Source organism: Sparus aurata, chromosome 10 (assembly GCF_900880675.1).
Source record: "Sparus aurata chromosome 10, fSpaAur1.1, whole genome shotgun sequence".
Lineage (NCBI taxonomy): Eukaryota > Metazoa > Chordata > Actinopteri > Spariformes > Sparidae > Sparus > Sparus aurata.
This window is the reverse complement of record NC_044196.1, coordinates 34,998,234-35,017,465: the sequence shown is the minus strand read 5'-3', so window position 1 is coordinate 35,017,465 and position 19,232 is coordinate 34,998,234. Positions and strand designations below refer to the sequence as shown.

At 42.0% G+C, this 19,232-nt stretch overlaps 2 protein-coding genes and 1 non-coding gene across 7 annotated transcripts; 2 read left to right on the top strand and 1 right to left on the bottom strand.

The window, feature by feature from the left end:
* Positions 1–2,854: 2,854 nt before the first annotated feature.
* On the top strand, positions 2,855–7,598 carry brms1 (BRMS1 transcriptional repressor and anoikis regulator). Of its 5 annotated transcripts, none has more exons than XM_030429776.1 (10): positions 2,855–2,996; positions 4,919–5,134; positions 5,230–5,320; positions 5,404–5,531; positions 6,485–6,564; positions 6,659–6,755; positions 6,836–6,925; positions 7,044–7,108; positions 7,229–7,268; positions 7,359–7,598. In XM_030429776.1, the coding sequence occupies exons 2-10, from the start codon at positions 4,921–4,923 to the stop codon at positions 7,364–7,366; spliced, it is 813 nt and encodes a 270-aa protein (XP_030285636.1). In that variant the 5' UTR covers positions 2,855–2,996; positions 4,919–4,920; the 3' UTR covers positions 7,367–7,598. The 5 variants fall into 5 exon arrangements, with proteins under 5 accessions (XP_030285636.1, XP_030285638.1, XP_030285639.1 ...); XM_030429778.1 differs by having other exon boundaries at positions 2,868–3,013; XM_030429779.1 differs by having other exon boundaries at positions 2,897–3,028.
* Positions 7,599–11,136: 3,538 nt separating this feature from the next.
* tmem179ba (transmembrane protein 179Ba) lies at positions 11,137–17,361 on the bottom strand. The gene is made up of 6 exons (XM_030429729.1): positions 17,216–17,361; positions 16,700–16,808; positions 15,209–15,405; positions 13,560–13,697; positions 12,676–12,754; positions 11,137–12,415 (listed from the first exon to the last, which is right to left on the bottom strand). Exons 2-6 carry the CDS (start codon positions 16,793–16,795, stop codon positions 12,224–12,226), a joined length of 702 nt encoding a protein of 233 aa, XP_030285589.1. The 5' UTR covers positions 16,796–16,808; positions 17,216–17,361; the 3' UTR covers positions 11,137–12,223.
* Positions 11,973–12,054, top strand: trnas-gcu (transfer RNA serine (anticodon GCU)). Its single transcript has one exon. It is a non-coding gene; the product is annotated as a tRNA-Ser (tRNA).
* Positions 17,362–19,232: the final 1,871 nt, after the last annotated feature.

Sequence of the window (19,232 nt, the reverse complement as noted above, 5' to 3'; positions counted from 1 at the left end):
ACTGGTTCCTGTTTTGGGTATTTTTTTATTTTATTCTAGTTTTATTTTATTCTGGATGCATTTTCTCACACACACACTGACAGCCCGACAGGGGGACCCAGAACTAAGCTGCCTTCTTTGTTTTATTTTGTTTATTTTCTCTCTCTCACCTCCCTCCATCCCTCCATCCCTCCATCCTCCTCCGTCTCTTTCTGACTGTCCCTCCTCTAATGATGTAGTCCACCATGTCAGCTCAGAGCTGTCACACGTGCATGGAAACTCTGAAGGCGTCCATGTCGGTGTGGAGACTTTGTACTGTCCTCCGCCTGTCAGCAGACCCACCAATGAGACGTCTCAATGGGAGGGAGGGAGAGAGAGAGGGAGAGAGGGAGGGAGGGAGGGAGGGACGCCTGCCTCTGCCTCAATGCATTCACCCTTCTTTTTCTCTCTCTCCATCACACACTGGCGACCCTCGGGGCGGAGGAAACGGAAACACATTAGCAAACACAGCTGCCTCTCACACACACACACACACACACACACACACAGCGCTGACAGAGAAACAGGTCTTATCGCTGTCACACGCTGCCAATCATCTCCAAGAATAAGCCATCTGTTTCTAATCCCGAGCCAATCAGATTAGAGGCCGAAGCCCATCAGCCAATTGGAGAAGGTCTAACGCTTTGCAGCGATTCCTGCAGCCAATAGCAAACACCTGCGGCGACAGCAGACCTCCACTGTCTGTCTCTCTGTCTCAGCGCCAAAAAACACATTTGCCCATTTTAATCTTGCTGCTCTGTCATTTCTCCCTGGCATCCCCTCCTTCCTCCTCCTCCTCTTCCTCCTCTTCCTCCTCGTCCTCCTCCTCCTCCTCTTCCTCCCAGCCACTCTTGTCCTTCTGTCCACCCTCCCTCTCTCCTTTCTTCAGTTTCCTTTCCTTTCTTTTTTTAAAACAGATGTTGCCTTAGGTATTATTTATGTTACACAAACCAAATAAACGGGAGACATTCATTTTTAAAGAAGGTAACACACCTGCTAAACAGGTGCGTTACCGAGCAGAACTGCGGCACGTGGAGAATCTTGGATCTTCTGTCGCTCCTTTTTCTTTTCCTATATATATTTTTTTTGAAGAATAATGAGATTCTGTTGTTTTTTTAGAAGTGAGTGTTTAATACTTAGGCCTTGATACAGTGATTTTGTTTAGATAAAACGATGTTCTTTACATTTACCATTTGAATACTGCTCTGTTTTTATTGTGATCATGACACTTCGTGATGCCGGGCCTTGGATTAACACGTAGTTGAACAAAAAGTCCATTCAGATCCATTTGGTGCGATTGCTTTTGCCTTTCCTCGTGCGGTTTCCAAACCAAGTGCGGTCTGCATTTTTTGGAGACGGTCCGATCGGTCGGATCGCACCAGGCAAGCTCAATTAGTAGCTGAATTTGAGTGGATTTTCTTTTCTAAATCCAGGTTTGGATTATACCTTCTTAGACTGTTATTGACAAGTCTGTTTTTTTACTGTTGGGGAAAATTGCAAAAAAAATAAATATATATACTGATTATTCTCATTGAGGCTAAATACAAGAGCTAAACCGTGCGGTCGGAGGAGTGGAAGTGTTTTTTGGACAATGATTGGATCAAACCAACAAACAAATGTAGCAATATCAACAACAGGTCTTGTTTTTGCCCAATTTTGTTACACTTTTATGCAACTTTAATAAAAACATGTGAAATGGACATATTGTGTCTTCATTTATTGTGTTTGTCTCTTTGCTTCAGAGGAAGGATCCATTAATATGATAATAAAACAGTTTACTGACTTGTATTACATGCATCAAACAAAGCATTAGCTTGGTGTGTATTAAGGAGCAGCACATCACCAGAGTAACTGCTAACTGCTGCTAGCTATAATCTTTTTATTCACCCACGCTGTAGCTACTGTGACCCTGCACCTCTAATGTTTGACTTGTTTGCTTGATTTTTTTCCTTTATAGACCTTTTAGTGGAGAACATTCTGCCTGTGAAGCTCAGGTGTATTTAATAACATTATTGAAGGCTCCTGTCACACTTCAGGTACAGTGTCAGAGGCCAGCTCACACTGTAAGGAAACAAAATGCAGAAATTATTAATTGTTATCAGCTCCACCTATGGTTTTCACTCAATGACAAGCCAAAATGTCTGCCAGGCAAATATTGTCCACATGATAAATCTTACTATCATCACTTGCAGCTCTCCAGATATATACTGTATATATATTTTACTTTGGCGCCCTCTTGTGGTGGAAGGCAGTATGACAGGAGTTAGTCTGCACTTGGTGAATTATATAGTTTTATATTATATTATATCATATAAAATCGTATTATGTTATATTATATTACATTATATTATTACATTATATTATTACATTATATTATATTATATTATATCATATAATATCGTATTATTATATTATATTACATTATATTATTACATTACATTATATTATATGATACAATACAATGTATTATGATACATTAAATTATATTATAAAATATTATATTTTTTTTCTTTGACGACTGAAAAAGCTGCAATTGCCCATTTGTGATAAATAAAGTGGCCTGAATCTGAATCTGATTATATTATATACTATAATATGATATAATATAATATAATACTGTATTATATTACCGGTATATTACATTAAATTATATTGTATGTGCGATTTAAAAAAGGTCTATCCGCGCTATCTGTCCAGAGTCAACCCTATTGGCTCATTCTGCTGGGTTCCAGCATCAGACAGGATTGTGATTGGTCTACTCATCCAACTTCAGCATTTTGATTGGACAACCTCCGCTCGGGATGGCCGCTCCTATTGGCGACTCCGACATCGGCGCTCGGCGCTGATTGGCTGAACTGACGGATAGTAAGAGTCCGGCAAAGTGTCGAACTGGAGACTGAAGTGACGAGGAAGTACTTTTCAAAATGGAAATATAACAAATGAGAGTTGGAGTTCGTGGAGCCGCGCGGAGGCAGCAGGTGAGCGGAGGCGGCAGGTGAGCGTCCTGCAGGTGACCGGGAGCTCGTGTGTTTACCAACAGCACCGCGCGCCTGACTGGACGGTTAGTTGTTAATCCGTGAGCGAGCAGAGACCGAACAGTTTGTATGAAACCTGTTCGGAGAATATGTCGGTGAAACATGTTGAACAGTGAGGAGGGAGAGGAGGAGGAGGAGAAGAAGAAGAGGAGGAGGAGGAGAAGAGAGGAGAAGAAGAGGAGGAGAAGAGGAGGAGAAGAGAGGAGGAGAAGAGGAGGAGAAGAGAGGAGGAGGCGGTCATCTCTGTGTCCTTTCAGTTGTTAGCTAGTGTTGCACTTGACTTCACCGTGTTGCGTTCGCCGCTAGTTTGACACGAACTGTCCCGCAGTGGGTCTGGTTTAACTCCTCAACAGTTAGAAGTACAGAACCTGGCGGTGTTTCGGGTTCTGGTTCTGCTCCGGGTCCGGGTTTTACTGTAAATGCCGCCGTCACGTTCACCATCTTACTGTACGACATCACGGAAGCTACCAGTGGTCAAGCTAGGCGACATGGGCGCGTTAACGTCCGACGTCCGGTAAGAAAACAGTATAAAAGCCTGTTAATGGACGTGACCACGGACTTTTAGAGGAAATACGTGTTTTAATATTGTAATAAGCGACTCAAGCTCTTATTTTGTGTTTTCGCTGCTCAGTTTTTTGCTTTACATTAAGTGCGAGCGGGCAGTTTCCGGTCGCGTGCCGTGTGTTTCAGGCTGGTTTGACTGAGGTACGGAAGCCGCGCGGTGGCTCGACGTCCTGCAACTGGTGATCGATTCTTAAATAATCATATTTAAACCAAGCGTCTCCTGAATAGAGGAGTATTATTGATCATCTTCACGTCACTGCTCAGTGTGATGTCACTCATTAGCAGCACATTGTGCACAATTAGCATAAGTAAATAAACAGAGTTCAGTTTCAGCATGTTGAAGGTTCATATGAAATGTTTCTGTGAAGAAGCACAAACTTAAAACTACAGTAGGGATGTTAAAGATGAATCTATATTATACGACTATCAAAGATTATTTACAGTGAATTACTGAACTGTTCATCAAAATATAATGCTGGTGTAAGAAAATGTATTTGATTAAAATACATTATGTGCATCAGACATAGTCAGTGGTTGAAACATCCTTCTAATGGAAGCACGTCCAACATATTTAATATATTATTAATGTTTAAACAATAATGGATTTTTAAGGCAGCCAACTGTTGGTCAAAGAAATTGCTAAAAATGTGCATCCCTGTTCTACATCTAGTTATTCAGTAATTTAAATATTACTACATGTACTTCTTCAGTGATGGAGGTAGAAAATGTTTTTCATTTCCCAAATACTGCAGTTGTGATATGAATCACAACGCACGCATCAGCAATGAATGAATTTGTGTAAACAGGCTCCAGGATGCACCTGTTTTGGTCGCACATGCACCAAAAACCGTTCAAGTGCGACTCAACATTTTCATTCAGTGCGCCTGAAATTCAGCAGGCTGGATTTAAAAAAAAAAACTTTTAATGTAGTCTTTAAAGATATTTCTTAACAAACACTACCTGGATGTGTCGACAGCTGCCTTTGAACAAATATTAGCCTTTAAACTTATTTCTGGATTATCATTTTTTCTTGTTTCACGATTTAAAAGAGGAAAAACATTTTATCTGTTCCATTATTCCTGTTTACAGTTATTTACACATTTTTGTTTAGAGATCTTCAGTCTTGGAAAAGTTTTGTTTATGAGTTCAAAATCTGATGTTGTGACAGACCAGGTTTGTACATGTGATATTAGTTGACACCCAGAGAAAAGCTAAATATAATCAATGATCAGGGTAATAAAGACATCAAATATTTGACACGTGGTGGAGGTTAATGTGAGAGTGTGTCTGTATGATTTCAGCCATGCCCACTCAACCCCCTGTGAGGGAGCCGGAGGAGGAGATGGAGGCAGAAGGAGAGTCACAACTCCCTGAGGCCAACGGAGAGGTGGAGCAACCGAGAGACAACGAAAGAGGAGGAGAGGAGACCATGGAGGAGAGCACGGAGGAGAGGGACAGTGACTTGGATGAGAGTGAGGAGGAGGAAGAGGAGGAGGAGGAAGAAGAGGAGAGTTCAGGTAAAATCCAAGCACTCTGTTTATATTGTTGCCTGACTTGTTCACAACAAGAGACAAATATAATGTGTTTGACACGACGTTTCCTTTCTGTGAAGAGATGGACGATGAGGACTGTGAGCGGAGGAGAGGAGAGTGTCTGGATGAGATGTTGGATCTGGAAAAACAATTTCAGGAGCTAAAAGAGAAGTAAGTTGGAAGAGGAAGAAAATACACAGAGTCCCTTTGGTATGAATGAAGGATGGAAGACTGATTTCAGCGTGTGGTCGCAGGTTGTTTCGGGAGCGGCTGAACCAGGTGAAGGTGAAGCTGGACGAGGTGCTGTTGGGGAAGGCTGGAGAGTACAGAGAACCACTGGCTGCACTACAGAACAGCATGCAGATACGAACACAAGTGGCTGGTAAGTGTTGTAAAGTAGGTACTTCACTAATGGCATAATGCACGGCCAAAAATGATCTCAGCACCCCTCAATAAATAATGATAATAATAAGAATGTCATATATTTAGCACCTTAACAGCAGAGTTTTTGTGCTTTGATAGACAAAGACAGAAAAACAGAATAAAAGCTTTCAGTAAAGCCAAACCGAACCAAGATCGAACTAAGAGGAAGTTAAAAAGAGGTAAAAACACAAAATATCAGTTGGACATTTGTCCTTCTTTGGTTTTAGACGGATAACTTTATTAAATTACTCTTGTTGATAAGCTTTTATTGCGTTTAAAATAACGTAAGGATGTTTTCAACGTGAGTCGCTGTCAAATCGAGGATTGTTAACGTCACCTGTCTCTCCTGTGACCTGCTCTGTGTGTGTGGAGGAGTCCCGCCCTCTATCTGGCGTAATACCATTACCTTTGTGAACCGTGCTATGGCTTAGTAGAAATAGTTTTCACAGAGCTGTTTGCATCATTTTAGTCACATATTGAATAATTGATAAATAAGAAGAAATGCTCTTGTTAACATGTCTTGAATGGTCAGCAGAGAGTAGCTGAAGAGATGAATGTGTGTTCACAGGCAACTCAAGTCAATAGTGATGTGAAACAACACCTGGCCACTAGGTGGGGCTGTGTCACAGGCATTTATCTCTCAGGAAGACAATCTAGAGGGTTTTCTTCCTACACCTGTAACAAAGTCTTACTGCATTGTTTCTGAAGTTTCTTTGGCTGTGTTCAACATAAAAAGTTGTGTGTTTGGCAGCTTGAAGTCTTTGAGTTGTGAGTGTTTAAATCACAGCTTGCATTGAAAAGGTTAATCCAAAAGGAAATCCACTCCACATTCTGTGTCCGTCTTGTTCCAAAAGTAACTAAAATCTCCTGTGTCGTCCATCTTGAACATCCTGTCTGTGTCTCCATCTGCAGGTGTGTACAGAGAGCTGTGTCTACAGGTGATCAAACACAAGCACGAGTGTGAACTACAAGGAGCAAGGCAGCACCTGGAGGTAACTCACACACATCACGTGTATACTTCACAAGGATACTCACGCTGTAGCCAGTGTTGTTAGATACGCTGATGTGATGCTCTGGGTGTTACAGAGCGAGCGGACGCTGCTGTTCGACGCCATGAAGACGGAACTGCTGGAGAAGATCAGAAGACTGGAGGAGGACCGACAGAATACAGACCTCACCTCAGGTACAGCGCAGATGTCAGTCCATGGATATTATATGTTGTCGTCATCAAGATGGTTTATGTAATTCATGCACTTGTTCCAGAGTGGAGCGATGAGATGAGGGGCAAGAAGTGTAAAAGAAAGAACATGCTGGGTCGCTCGGAGAGGAAAAAGAAAGTGGCTCTGGTTTCAGGTAAAAACTTGTTTATCTGTTACATTCCATACAAACCGTATCTCAGAGTGTATTTGCCTCCTGCCGGGTTGCCAGGTTGGGACAGATGATTTAAAACCTCTCCCTCTCTGCTTCACAGGCCCTTTTATTGTATACATGTTGAGAGACATCGACATTCTTGAAGACTGGACTGCCATCAAGAAGGTGAAATAAAAAAACATAAATATGTTTCCTCGGCACTGCAAACTCTCCGACAGACAAACCGGCTAAATGTTTTGTAGTCACAGATAAACTTTGCTGACTTTGTCTCTGTGTGCTTCTCAGGCAAAAGCAGCACAGTCACCACTAAAGAAGAAAGTAGAAAGTAAGTGAGCGCGTCCACCATCACATCTCTCTGTTCACACACAAACACCACACTGATTTTTTCTCTAAGCGTTCTCTTTGTGTCTTTCAGAGCGGTGATGACAGGAGCATCGTATTGAAGACCGGTGGCAAAGAAACCAAACCCAGCACACTCACACATTCCCAGCAGCTTCTAACAGTGATGGTTTTGTTCTCTGACCACAGCAACCAATCACCCTGCAGCTTGTTTGTTATCTATTGCTATTTAAAATGAGTTCTTAATAATATGACGACCTTGTATTTATAGAGTGATTTATAATGGGGATTAAAATTTTAATCTTTTGTGAGACAAGGCTCGGCATCTTCCTTTCTCCTGTGATCCGTGTGTGTGTGAGTGTGTGTGTGTTTGCAATCCAGTGTTTATGACTGTAAACAGGTGAGCGTTTTTGTAAAGAGGACACAAATATTTAGGTCACTAAATTATTTTTAAAACATCCTAATTTGATGACATTTACCTGGTGAAAGTGGAGAAAAAAGGACAGAGATTTGGAGAATTAAAGCTGCAGCCTGGAGTTTTGACTCAGCCAGAATATGTGAATGAGCACAGCTCCCAGATCAGTTCCTCTTCCTCTCTGCCTTCTAAGCTCCTCCCACAGAGGAGGCACGAACAGGCTTGTAACCACGGTAACAGAGGACGCCAGATAACCAAGATGGTGCATTCAAAAAAACAACAACATAAGCCCTGATGTATTTTTGATCAATACAACTAAATTACAGTGACGAGTGGTTCATGCAGATCACTGCAGAGATCCAGAGTAACAAACAGTATTCCTCACATGGCGGTGGGCGGAGCTACCAGGTAATCATCACCAGGTGCAACATGTTCACCATGCTGCCTTTCTGAAGCATGAGTAACATTATTTCTCTGAATCAGTTCAACCACTTCAGAGCTGCTGAACACAAACTAACGTTATTATAACTGCCCGCTCCCCTGAAACACACTTCTGCTAACCAGCAGCTATAAAACAGAGCTAAACACCGGAGTTAGCATACAAGCTAACAAAGCTAGATTTAGCAGCAAGCTACGTAGCTCGACTGCAACATCATATGGCGATATGTGTTACTGCCAGTATTACTGTAACCGCCGCCATCTTATCCTTGTTGTTAAAACCCAGAATGAAACATATATGAAGCAGAAATGACAGTTTTAACTAATTTAACCAAAACACAGTTACAGACTGCAGGTTTAAACACGACCCACCTGCCTCCTCACATGCACAATGAAAGGTTGTGTGGAAATCAAACTTATATTTAAAGACAACAATGAGACCAGGAGACTGTACTCGGACTGTTTATTTGACAAGAGAAGTGGGAAAGAGGAGAGGTGTGACATTTTTACTGTGTATTCATGTGTGTGTGTTTTATATAGAGGAACTAGACGCAGCTGCTGTTTGTTCTCAGGCTTATGATTCATTGTTTTCTCCTCAAATGGGTCCTCAGAAACACTTTCCTATGACATAATAATGCATTTATAAGGCTCTATACAGGGTTTATAAAGGATCGACATGATGTTTTATAACAGTCAGAAGCATTTGATTCATTTGAAGGTTTGATGGAGCTTCACAAAAGTACCATAACTTCTGAATGCATCACAGACATGACCGTCTAGAAGTGTCATTTTCAGCAAGATGTCAGATTTTCTAACCTCAACAACATCCTGTCCTAAACTACACTCTGTCACATGTCCAGGTTCATCAGTTCATGCCCCCTCTACCTAACCCCCCCTCCTCATCTTCCTCATCTTCCTCACAGCTGCTTGCTGAGCTTGCGTGCCTGCCTCTCCCTGGCTTCGAAGGCCGCTTTGGTATCCATGAGCTCGTCCAGCTGGCGGCGGATGCGCGCCATGTCGAGCTGGGAGGTCTCGCACTGCTCCCTGAGGGCGGCAGACTCCTCCCTCAGCTGCGTGGCGGCCATGGAGAGCTGCTCGCTGCGCTCGCGGCACTGCAGCTGCATCCTCTTGGCGTCGTTGAGGAGGGACTCCACGCTCACGGCCACCGATTCACACTGGTTCTCAGACATGTTCTGACAGGGATGGAGGTCAGAGGTCAGAACAGACAGACTGCTAGGAGGCTCTCTATCATTCACTTTGGGGATTTAAGGCTCGTTCTCTGTAGTTTTTGTCTGATTTGGCAATGAATGAAAGCTTTCCTGCCAGAAAATCAAATGACGTGAATCAATAGCTGGCAGTGAGCAGTCCAGCACAGATCAACAGGTTTAAAACAGAACATTTGATCTGTGCAGAGTGAAGTAGCTTAAAGAGGCTTATCATGGATTAGCTTCAGTCTGCAGTGTCCACTGCTCTTCCCTGTGTTTCTCTTTTATCCCTATCCTACCATCAGTCTATCATGTTTTCACTCTGTACTCTTCCTGTCTTCACTCAGTTCACTTGTGTTCTTTCTGCTCAGTATCCCGAAATAAAAACCAATATCAGGTGAAAATGTCTTACCATGGATTTCAGGGTGAGTTTGATCTCGAGCCTTGTGGTCGTCTTCGTGGACTCAGCTTGAGAGTCCTCAGTGTTCTCCAGAGTGCTCGGCCTCCTCAGTGTTCCCTGGCTGACCTCCTGTTCATCAGTCAGTACAAGCAGTCAGTAACTCAGGTGTGTATTCCAGTGTGGGTGTGGATGGAGGAGGTGGCCGTCAGAAGTCACCTCGCAGCTTCCTCCTTCAGAATAGCGGTGCGTCTTCCTCGTATCCTTTTATTTCTCTCTGTTCTGCGTCCCCGTCCGCCTCCCTCTTTCCAGTCCTGTCTGACCTCACTTTCTCCGTCTCTACCTCAGGGATCAGAGGAGGTCAGCTGATCCAGCCAGATTAGACAGGCAAGGAAAGAGAAATGTTGTAATCACAGGCTCATTCTGTCTATTTTCATCTGTGAGGCAACGGCTGGGTTCATTCCAGCCCGTACAGTCCATCACCATGGATCTACAGCTCTGTTTCTGTATCTGTGTCTGTTTCCAGGCCACAATATGCTTCAATCTGACATTTAATATTAGAAACTGTTTATTTACAGCCAGTTTGGATCGTCCATCATGGCCACCTCTTTTTTCGGGGCCCCTATAATTTCTGGGGCCGCCCCTGACAGACAGAGTTCACAGGTGAGTGAAGAACTTAAAGCTGCTCTCCAGTTCACAAATCATCACAACGACAATCTTCAACCAAATAAATACCAATAAATAAATTAATAAATAACACATAGATCCACAACGTGAACAGAGAAGGAGAAAAAAAGAAAAAGTAAAAAACAAATTGGTAAAAATCTGAAATATATTATATTTATATAATATGCATTATATTTGTTGGTGTAATAATGAGTAATGTTATCATTATAAAGGATGATGACTATTCATGACTGCATGTAACTATAATATTATCATATATGACATAATTAAATTATTATTAGTTTGAATTACAGTGCTTTATATAGTTTTACACACAGATGAATCTGATTGGTCAACTTCTCAACTTATTCACTAACTTTTGCTCTCTGGTGAGATATTGGATCATTTGGACATTAATGAAGTGAAACCACTTGTGACGTTTTGAGGGAAAAACACTTGTTGATTTGGTGCAAAAGTTGACGTTCTTTACCTGGAAAATTATCTTTTTAATCCACAAACATCATCAAACAGGATCAAGATGTAATTGTCTCTCACCATTGACAATGTTTCCCCAAACTTAACTAGATAAAACTGCATATTACAAGCGTCTCTCTGGTGCGATGAGTCTTTACCCGTCATCAAGCAGCAGAGGGAGACACAGTCCATCATATCTACTGCGACGACTCCTCCCCTCTGAAATATACAGCACACAGCAGTGAACACAGCAGGCTCATTGTGTTTCAACTCTTTGGTTTATTGGTTTTAAAAAGTAGCACACGTGTAGAAACATCACTGCAAAGCAGAAGTTGATATAGTGACACACAGCCTTTTAAAGGTACATGAATCCTGAGGTGCAACGTAACAAACACAGGACCGGATGACGTGTTTGTGAGTGAACCTGGACTGGAAACGAGCTATAACAGTTAGGATGAGAGCACACAGGTCAAACCTCAGAGTGATGATCCATCTGGAATATTTCAAACATTATGTGATGTACCTCCTGTTTCAACCAAGAGTTTCTTTAAACGTTGGCTCTGTTCACATACTGAGTCTGAATTACTAAAGATGAACTGACAAGCATCAGAAGACAAGATGAGAACAGGAAGCCATGGCGAATGAAATAATTAATCATAAATAAGGAATAAAGATGACTTACAGGCATGAAACTAATGGGTACAAAATAAAAACTCACAAAACTTTTCAAAGGGTTAAAAAAAAACGTGACTTTTCAGGGAAAATATCATTAATACTTTATAACATGAGTGAAAATGTGTTTTTACTTAGAAAACCTGCCAGACACATCAAAATTATAAAATATAATAATAATAAAAAAAGAATGCCTGAAATAAACATTCTCCTACTCGTTGGTTATGTAAACAAATCAAAGACAGACACTCACTGAATGAACGAACACGTTTCTGTGTGATCCAGCAGTCGGACGTTTACCACGGCTTTGTAAAGTGAGGGAATGTGGGAAACAGGTAAATATAGATAATGACCGTTCAATATTTGGAGAACGTGCTGCTGGATATTTACTGATAAGTCTGTGACTGATGACAGTACAGATGTGACGAGGTGGCCGAGTGGTTAAGGCGATGGACTGCTAATCCATTGTGCTCTGCACGCGTGGGTTCGAATCCCATCCTCGTCGAGACTCACTCTTTATATTGTGTACAAAGTTAATCAACCATATCTGTCATTAATTATCTGTATTATCCCAAAATGTGTGCTTGTATTCACTGAAACTCAAGTACTTAATGTATCTACCCCTCTGCCACATTACCAACAGTGTGTCTGTAAGGCAGCTGTGGCAGCTGTCCTCACTGTGGACGTGCAGGACGGTTGAAAAAGGGCTCCGTCTCTGCAGCCGTCACGCCCGGATCGCCAAAAAGCCCTCCGGCCGGCCCGCCGAACCCTCCCGCAATCAACTTGGTCCCGGTACTCTGACGCCTCTGAACGATCACCAGAACCCCGATGATGAGCCAGAAGAAGAAGTTGACCCACACGGCCGTCTGAGGGGGAGTGGACACATGAATCACACATTCTCTACTCATGACTAAATGATGAAAGCAGCTTCTGCTTCATACTGAAGCTCTCTGAGGCACTAATGATTCCTTAAAGGGATTTCAAGGAATCTGTTTCCCACAAATGTGAGGAAAGTGTTCCAATTATTAAAGGATAAGTTCACCCATTAACTTCATCATAAAGGAAAGAGCTGTGGGAACTGATTATTTCACCAATGTGGTTTTAAGACTAAATGGATCCTACTGACCTCAGCTTTGTACAGACTGTTGTAGAACCGTCCTCCTTTCAGTGGGGTGAGCCATTGTCTCGTCTGGGCGTCCTCACATCTTGAGAGACAGAGAGAGAGAGTGCACGTTGGAAAGTTGAAGGAAGCAGATAATCAAGAAAACTGGAAATATTTAAACAGTCAAACGTCTTTCAAAACATTAACAAATCCACTGCTGATGGATTTAACTTCAATGTAGTGGTGTTTAATGTTCACTGGGCCGACGTATTAAGTTGCAGCCACAGTTGATGATTAACAACAAGCTGCAAGATTAGTGGATCTTAAAACTAGCATCCACAAACTAACACGACACAACATTATACTGGTCCTTCCTCCTTATCTGTGTGTTGATCTCTGATAACAGAAGTATCTCGGTTGAGTAACACTGTGGTCACTGACAACACTTCTGCAACACAATAACATGCACAAAGATAACTGACATGTATCTCCTGTCATGTGCCAAGCAAACAGAGAAATGAGCTTTCTTTTTTTAAACAAAGCAGCTGGAAAAAAAAAAGCCTGGCCCTATTTTTGACAGTGTTAAATTAGACTGTGAAGAAGTGGACAAAAAGTGAAACTCACTGGGTTTCAAATGCTGTTTTAAGTTTCATTCATGACTTGTTTGTGCATGCCTGCGTCCTTGACTGCATTGTGTGGACGTGTGTTACTCACTTTTACCTTAAGAGGACAAAATGGAAGTCCCCACAATGTAAATCATTTAATTTAAGGGTGAAGACTTGGGTTAAGGTAAGGGTCAGGTTAAAGTTAGGTAAAGTCTCCAGGAAATGACTTTAAGTCTAATAAAGAACACAGTTGTGTGTTTATGTATGTGTGTGTGTGTTTATGTGTGTGTGTGTCTGTTCCACCTGGTGATGTTGGGAACACTCTGCATGACCGAGTTGCAGAGCGAGTCGCGTCCAATCTTCAACATGCAGCCCGTGATGAGCAGGAAGAACAGGAAGGCGCCGCACACCGCCACGATCATGTTCATCCACACGCGCTCCCTGTGGAGAACAGAACAAACACAAAGAGTGTGAGAACTTCTTTTTTTTGACGCGATGGAAACACGAACTAGAAGAATACAGTGTTATTTCAACCTCTGAACAAAGGAGGAAATGATGTCAAACTACTGTACATAACATTTAACTATGTCACCGTGCTATGACCTATGTCCTCTTTTCAATAAGCCTTTCTACTCCACTTCTTCTTTTCCCTCCTCACCAACCTCAGTGAGATCATTCACTTTTGTTTTTATTCTGGCAGTGAAACCTAATGATAATATCACGCCAACCTGCACAAAGGAATATTTTATTAGTCCGGGTCGAGAGTCCCTCGCTGCTGTTTCATGGTGTCACGCTAACAAAGTTACAATTCAGGAGAAGAGAGGGACGATATAAATGAATGTTTCTGGTACATGCGTTTGTGATTAAATCCTTCAAACAAGCACTCATGTGGTGGGTGAGATTGTACTGTGTGAGATGTTGGTGTCAACTTTAACACAACACATTGATTACACCTCCTTGTTTTCAATGGAGACACTGACTAATGTCGAATTTTAAACTTTGATTAGATTAGATTTTCCTGTGTGAGATCAATTAAGTCTAGCTTTTATTTATTTATTTAACACTGAGATCTGTTGAGATCTAGTATCTTGGTTCGTGGCCCCTGGTGGGTCCTCAGAATTACTGCAGGATGAGCCCCAAATTATTGTTTAATAATGTTTAGAAAGATTTTATTTTTCATGATTTATTTGTAACAAAAACAAGAGCACAAAAGCAAAAAGACATTTGACTGAGACAACACTGATGACCGTCCATCCATGCTTCGTTGCACCGTCATGTGAACAAGCTAACCTAATGGCGATTACTGAAACACATGGCCAGTTATCTGTTAGTATGTGGACATTCTTTACAAGAATACAATGGATTGTTTTGTAGTGCATCAAGCGACAAACTCCACCTCAGAAACAACTGGAAAAACTGCAGAGGGTGAGGTTGACGTGCCTCACATTAGCCATGATACAACTGCAGCCAAACTTTTTTTAATACATGTTACTGTCGGCCAGCTTCAATACACACAGAATCTTATACAACAGGTGTAGCGGGGGTTCAATGCTCTGTTGAGTTTTCTGCATGACATTTAAATTTGCTTCCACGCGGCTGACAAATAGTTAAGTTCAAGAAGAAGATGTTACAAACCTATAAAAATAAGAACAGGCCTGTGTTAGAAGCTCATTCTGCATAAATAAACCAGAACATAAATTGCACATGAACACAGCACAGTTTCATTTGAGGGTTTGGAAGCTGTGAGCTGCTGCTGCTGCTGCTGCTGCCAGTTATAATCAAAGTGTTTACAGCCAATTTGAAACAATAGACAATAAAAGGATGACTTCAAGGATTCCAACGGAGCGAGCAGCAAAAGAGACGATGAGACTGAAGAGCTCAGAAGACGAGTTTCTCACACACACACACACACACACACACACACACACACACACACACACAGCTGCCGTTACCTTCTTATTTCCCCGTCAATGCAGAACGTGTACAGCCAGTAGAGAGACAGTGAGAAACACACCACTGCCACCATGACCGATATGGCCGACACGAAATAACACAGGGACGAGGAGCTGGACGACTGGACCCCGATGAGGCTCGCTGTGGCATTGTAGCTGACGAGTCCATACAGCATGCACCGACCTCCAAAGTTACCCTGAGAGGAAGGACACATCGGCTTCATTATGTTCACACTTCAGATACTGTTACATGGATTCCAGGTTGCTTTCCTCGTTTAGTGTTGGAACTGACAACACAAGGCTGTCCTGTTTGAATACATCCACAGTTTTTGTAACCAAAATCTCTGAAGCAAACACAAGGACCCATTGTGATTAATTTCACATAATACGTTGGAAGCGTTTTGAAGGTTTTAAATGAATTATGGGGAAGGTATTTTAATCAGGGGAGAAAGATCTTCAGATTCCTTCAATGTCTAACAACAAGCTGACCTTAAAGGACGACACAGTTTCAAAGTTTTACTCTGTTTATATGTGGCGGACCCTGCCACCGTTCTAGCTTCAAACAGTGTTCTGGTGGGCTGAGAGAGAGAACAGCTTGTTAATCAGTGATGGAAACAGTTTTTATTACCTCATTATTATTGTGAATATTAAAGTCCAGAGTTTGAAAACCCACATAGAGCTGTTTTCACTTTTCTTTCTGTTGAACTGTTTAAAACAAGCTAGAGAACACACACACACACACACACACACACACACACACACACACTAACTGAGGCATCTGACTTTTATAAAGAAGCAGAGAGAATAATCGGCACGAGGACCATGGGGTCACATGATGAGAAAACAGAATCTGGACACATGACTGAGTTATTACTGCTCACACACACACACACCGTCTTATTACTTCTGATTAATTAAGAATATGACATTATGTTACAAGGAGCGGACGCATCATCCGATCTTCTCACAGTGTCTCCGGCTGATGGTTTAATGAGATGAGCACCGTGATGCTAACAGTGAAGGTGTGAGAGGCAGAATCCCTCCTGAGTTACAACACAGCTGACAGGAAATCAGAACAAAGTGAGAGCGCGTGTCTGTCTGTAACTGCTCGCGCACCTTTTTCTTCTTCGTCTCTCTTTTGTTTTTTACTGATACGTAGCATCTAGAAAACACGCTAATGTACAAAATCAATTATTTATTGCGCATGAAAGCCAGAAAAAATAGTTTTGACAAACACGGTAGCCCGTTAGTGCTCAGTTAAAGACGCACATTAACTGAAAGGGAGGCCAACTGAAGAATAAAGCACGAACAAGTGCCATAAAATACAAACATTAAAGTGCGTTTTCGCTTCTTCTTCTTCTTCTTCTTCTTTGGTTAACTTCTAACTTTCTAGCACGCGCTGAAAACAAGTGAGTCTACCCGGAAGAGGACAGAAATAAAAGCAGAATGTGTGACACGATGTTTTTCTTGCTGGTTTCTGAGTTAAATCACCTGAACTATGGTGACGGACGCGGCGGTGACGATCCCACAGACGAAGCAGCTGGCGTACAGACACAGCTCCAGCAGCAGCAGCCCCGTTAACGCCATCGTCCCCCGGCTCCTGTGTGGGAGAGAGAGCGGCGCGAAGCCCGCCACAACAACACAAAGGGCTTCCGGTCAGCTGTTTCAAAATAAAACCAACAGAAGGCGCACGGGCTGTAGTGATTGAACTGCGGTAATGTGAACATAATGAGCTTTTAACGAAGAATTATGCATCTGGGTGACAGGGAAGATCGCTGCTAAGTTAACCAGGAAACATTAATTAAAACGTCCGGTTACATTTTCATTATAAGACAAATAATACGCTTATTAATGCAGTTCTTATTTGTAAGGTGTGTTGTAAAGCAGGACGGTCAATGCCGTCATGTGCCACTGCGGGATTTAATATCCTGCATAAATCAATGAAGAATTAAACCACTGAAGTCATTCCTAAAGCAGTCAATAAAGCCATATGAAACCACAACTCACCTGCCTCTTCTTTACAGTACGCGACAAACGCCACGCTTTAATTTGTAAGGTAAAGGTGTGTGATTTCCGGCGTCACCTTGCGTCTCTTTGCTCGGCCGCTCAGCTCTCAGTCGTCCTGCAGCTGCCCGGAGTGAGATCCTGCTCTGACATCTCCTCCGCGCTCCAGCTGCGGTCCTGCTGCTCCTCAGCACCAAAAGATACGCTCGTCGTTTATAATTGTGTAGAAAATCAGGTATTTGTCACACTGACGGCTGTGTGAACTTCAACACTGGCTGCCATACAGACGGATTCTCTGCGGGTCAGAGGAACCGATGACCCGCAGAGATAAGAGAGGAGCTGTGGGAAGAGGAGAGGAGATGACTGGATGGATGATTTATTAGTGTTTTATTCATGTAGTCTAACAAGTGCGGCTTGATGCTCACCACAAGGTTCAGACTAATTACTGGTGTGGTTGCACATTTCATATTCCTCCAGTGGATCATCACGTTAATCAGGTTTGGGTGTTGTTACCTCCGCAGACTGTCAGGTGGCCAGACTGAGTCAAAGGTTGAGCTACTGGTGGATTCAAAGGCAAATCATCCTGGTATTAGTGCTGCCAGTGTGTGTGTGTGTGTGTGTGTGTGTGTGTGTAGCACTCCATTCCCAGAATGCTTAATCAAACCTTGTGACTTGTGTCATATGACCATCTGTACCACAATTTTCAAGTCTGTGAAAGTCACTCCTGCTGTACAAATACTCATCCCTGATTCGGTGTTGGTGTTTTACATCATAGACGTATGAATAAGAAATATTGATATCATTATTACTGTTATTATTATTTATATATATATATATATATATATATATATATATATATATATATATATATATTTCCATTTTCAGTAGACTTGTCATTTGTAGTTCCCTTCAAAACTAATCACTATGCTCAGTCTGCTGAGAGTTTGATGAATGAAAACTTCACCCAAAGATAAAGATTCAGTCATTGTGTGCTCGTGCTGATAAATCCAATTAAGTTCAGTCGTCTACAAAACATTCCTGGAGCTTCACGATAAAATAAAAGTAGCATTCTCCTAAACAGCATGAATCCATAAACCATAACACGGCTCCATACGGCTCGTTAGGTGTAATCCAAGTCTCTAGAATCCCAAATTGATATGAAAAGACGTTATTTACACCCTTAATGTGCCTTGGAGCTGGTGCGTTAACTGCAGAGAGGGTGCATGCTAACACTTTTAGCTTAGCAGCTACAGTGAACATTTGGGCTTTTAATGTTGTTTTTTTTAATATTAGCCTATTTTAAAACAAGTCCCCATATACTTCAGTTGTTCAGGAGCAGGCTGCTGCTGTGCTGTTGGCAGTGACGAAACTTCACACGACTTTTCCACCAACACAGGTGAGAAGATAATAACTGATATTCTTATTTTTTGGGTGAAGCTTACTTTAATTCAGTACAGTCTATATTTAGGCTTCAAGTTAAAATGGTGTGTGATTCTGTGGATTCCTTAACATGTATAATAATCTACTAACAATTTTAATTTAAGGAAGTACAAAAAGAAGTGAAGCTAAATTTAAACCATGAATAAGTGTGTAAATCTCTGAAAACTGTCTCTTTGTGGTGCGTTCTGAGTTTCACAGCTGTGACTGATCTGCCTGAGGAGGGAAGCACAGAAAGAGTTTCCAAAGAACATCTTCTTATTCCAGAGTTTCAGCATCAACAACCTTAAAATTGAGTTGATGTCACAAAACCTTTACAGGTCAGATTTATAAATAGGAAGCAGCTAATAATAGTGAGAACACTGTGCTGACTGTGTCGACCTCTTCGTCCAACATGACAAACTCAAACTAATGTGCAGGTTTAACCAGACACAGAGTTATAAAGCCCGTTCTGCAGCATGTTTGTACAATTTTGCCACAAGACTCCTGACATACAACAACCTTACTGTGTGTGTGTGTGTGTGTGTGTGTGTGTGTGTGTGTGTGTGTGTGTGTCTCAGGTGCCTAGACTTAGTTGGCGGCT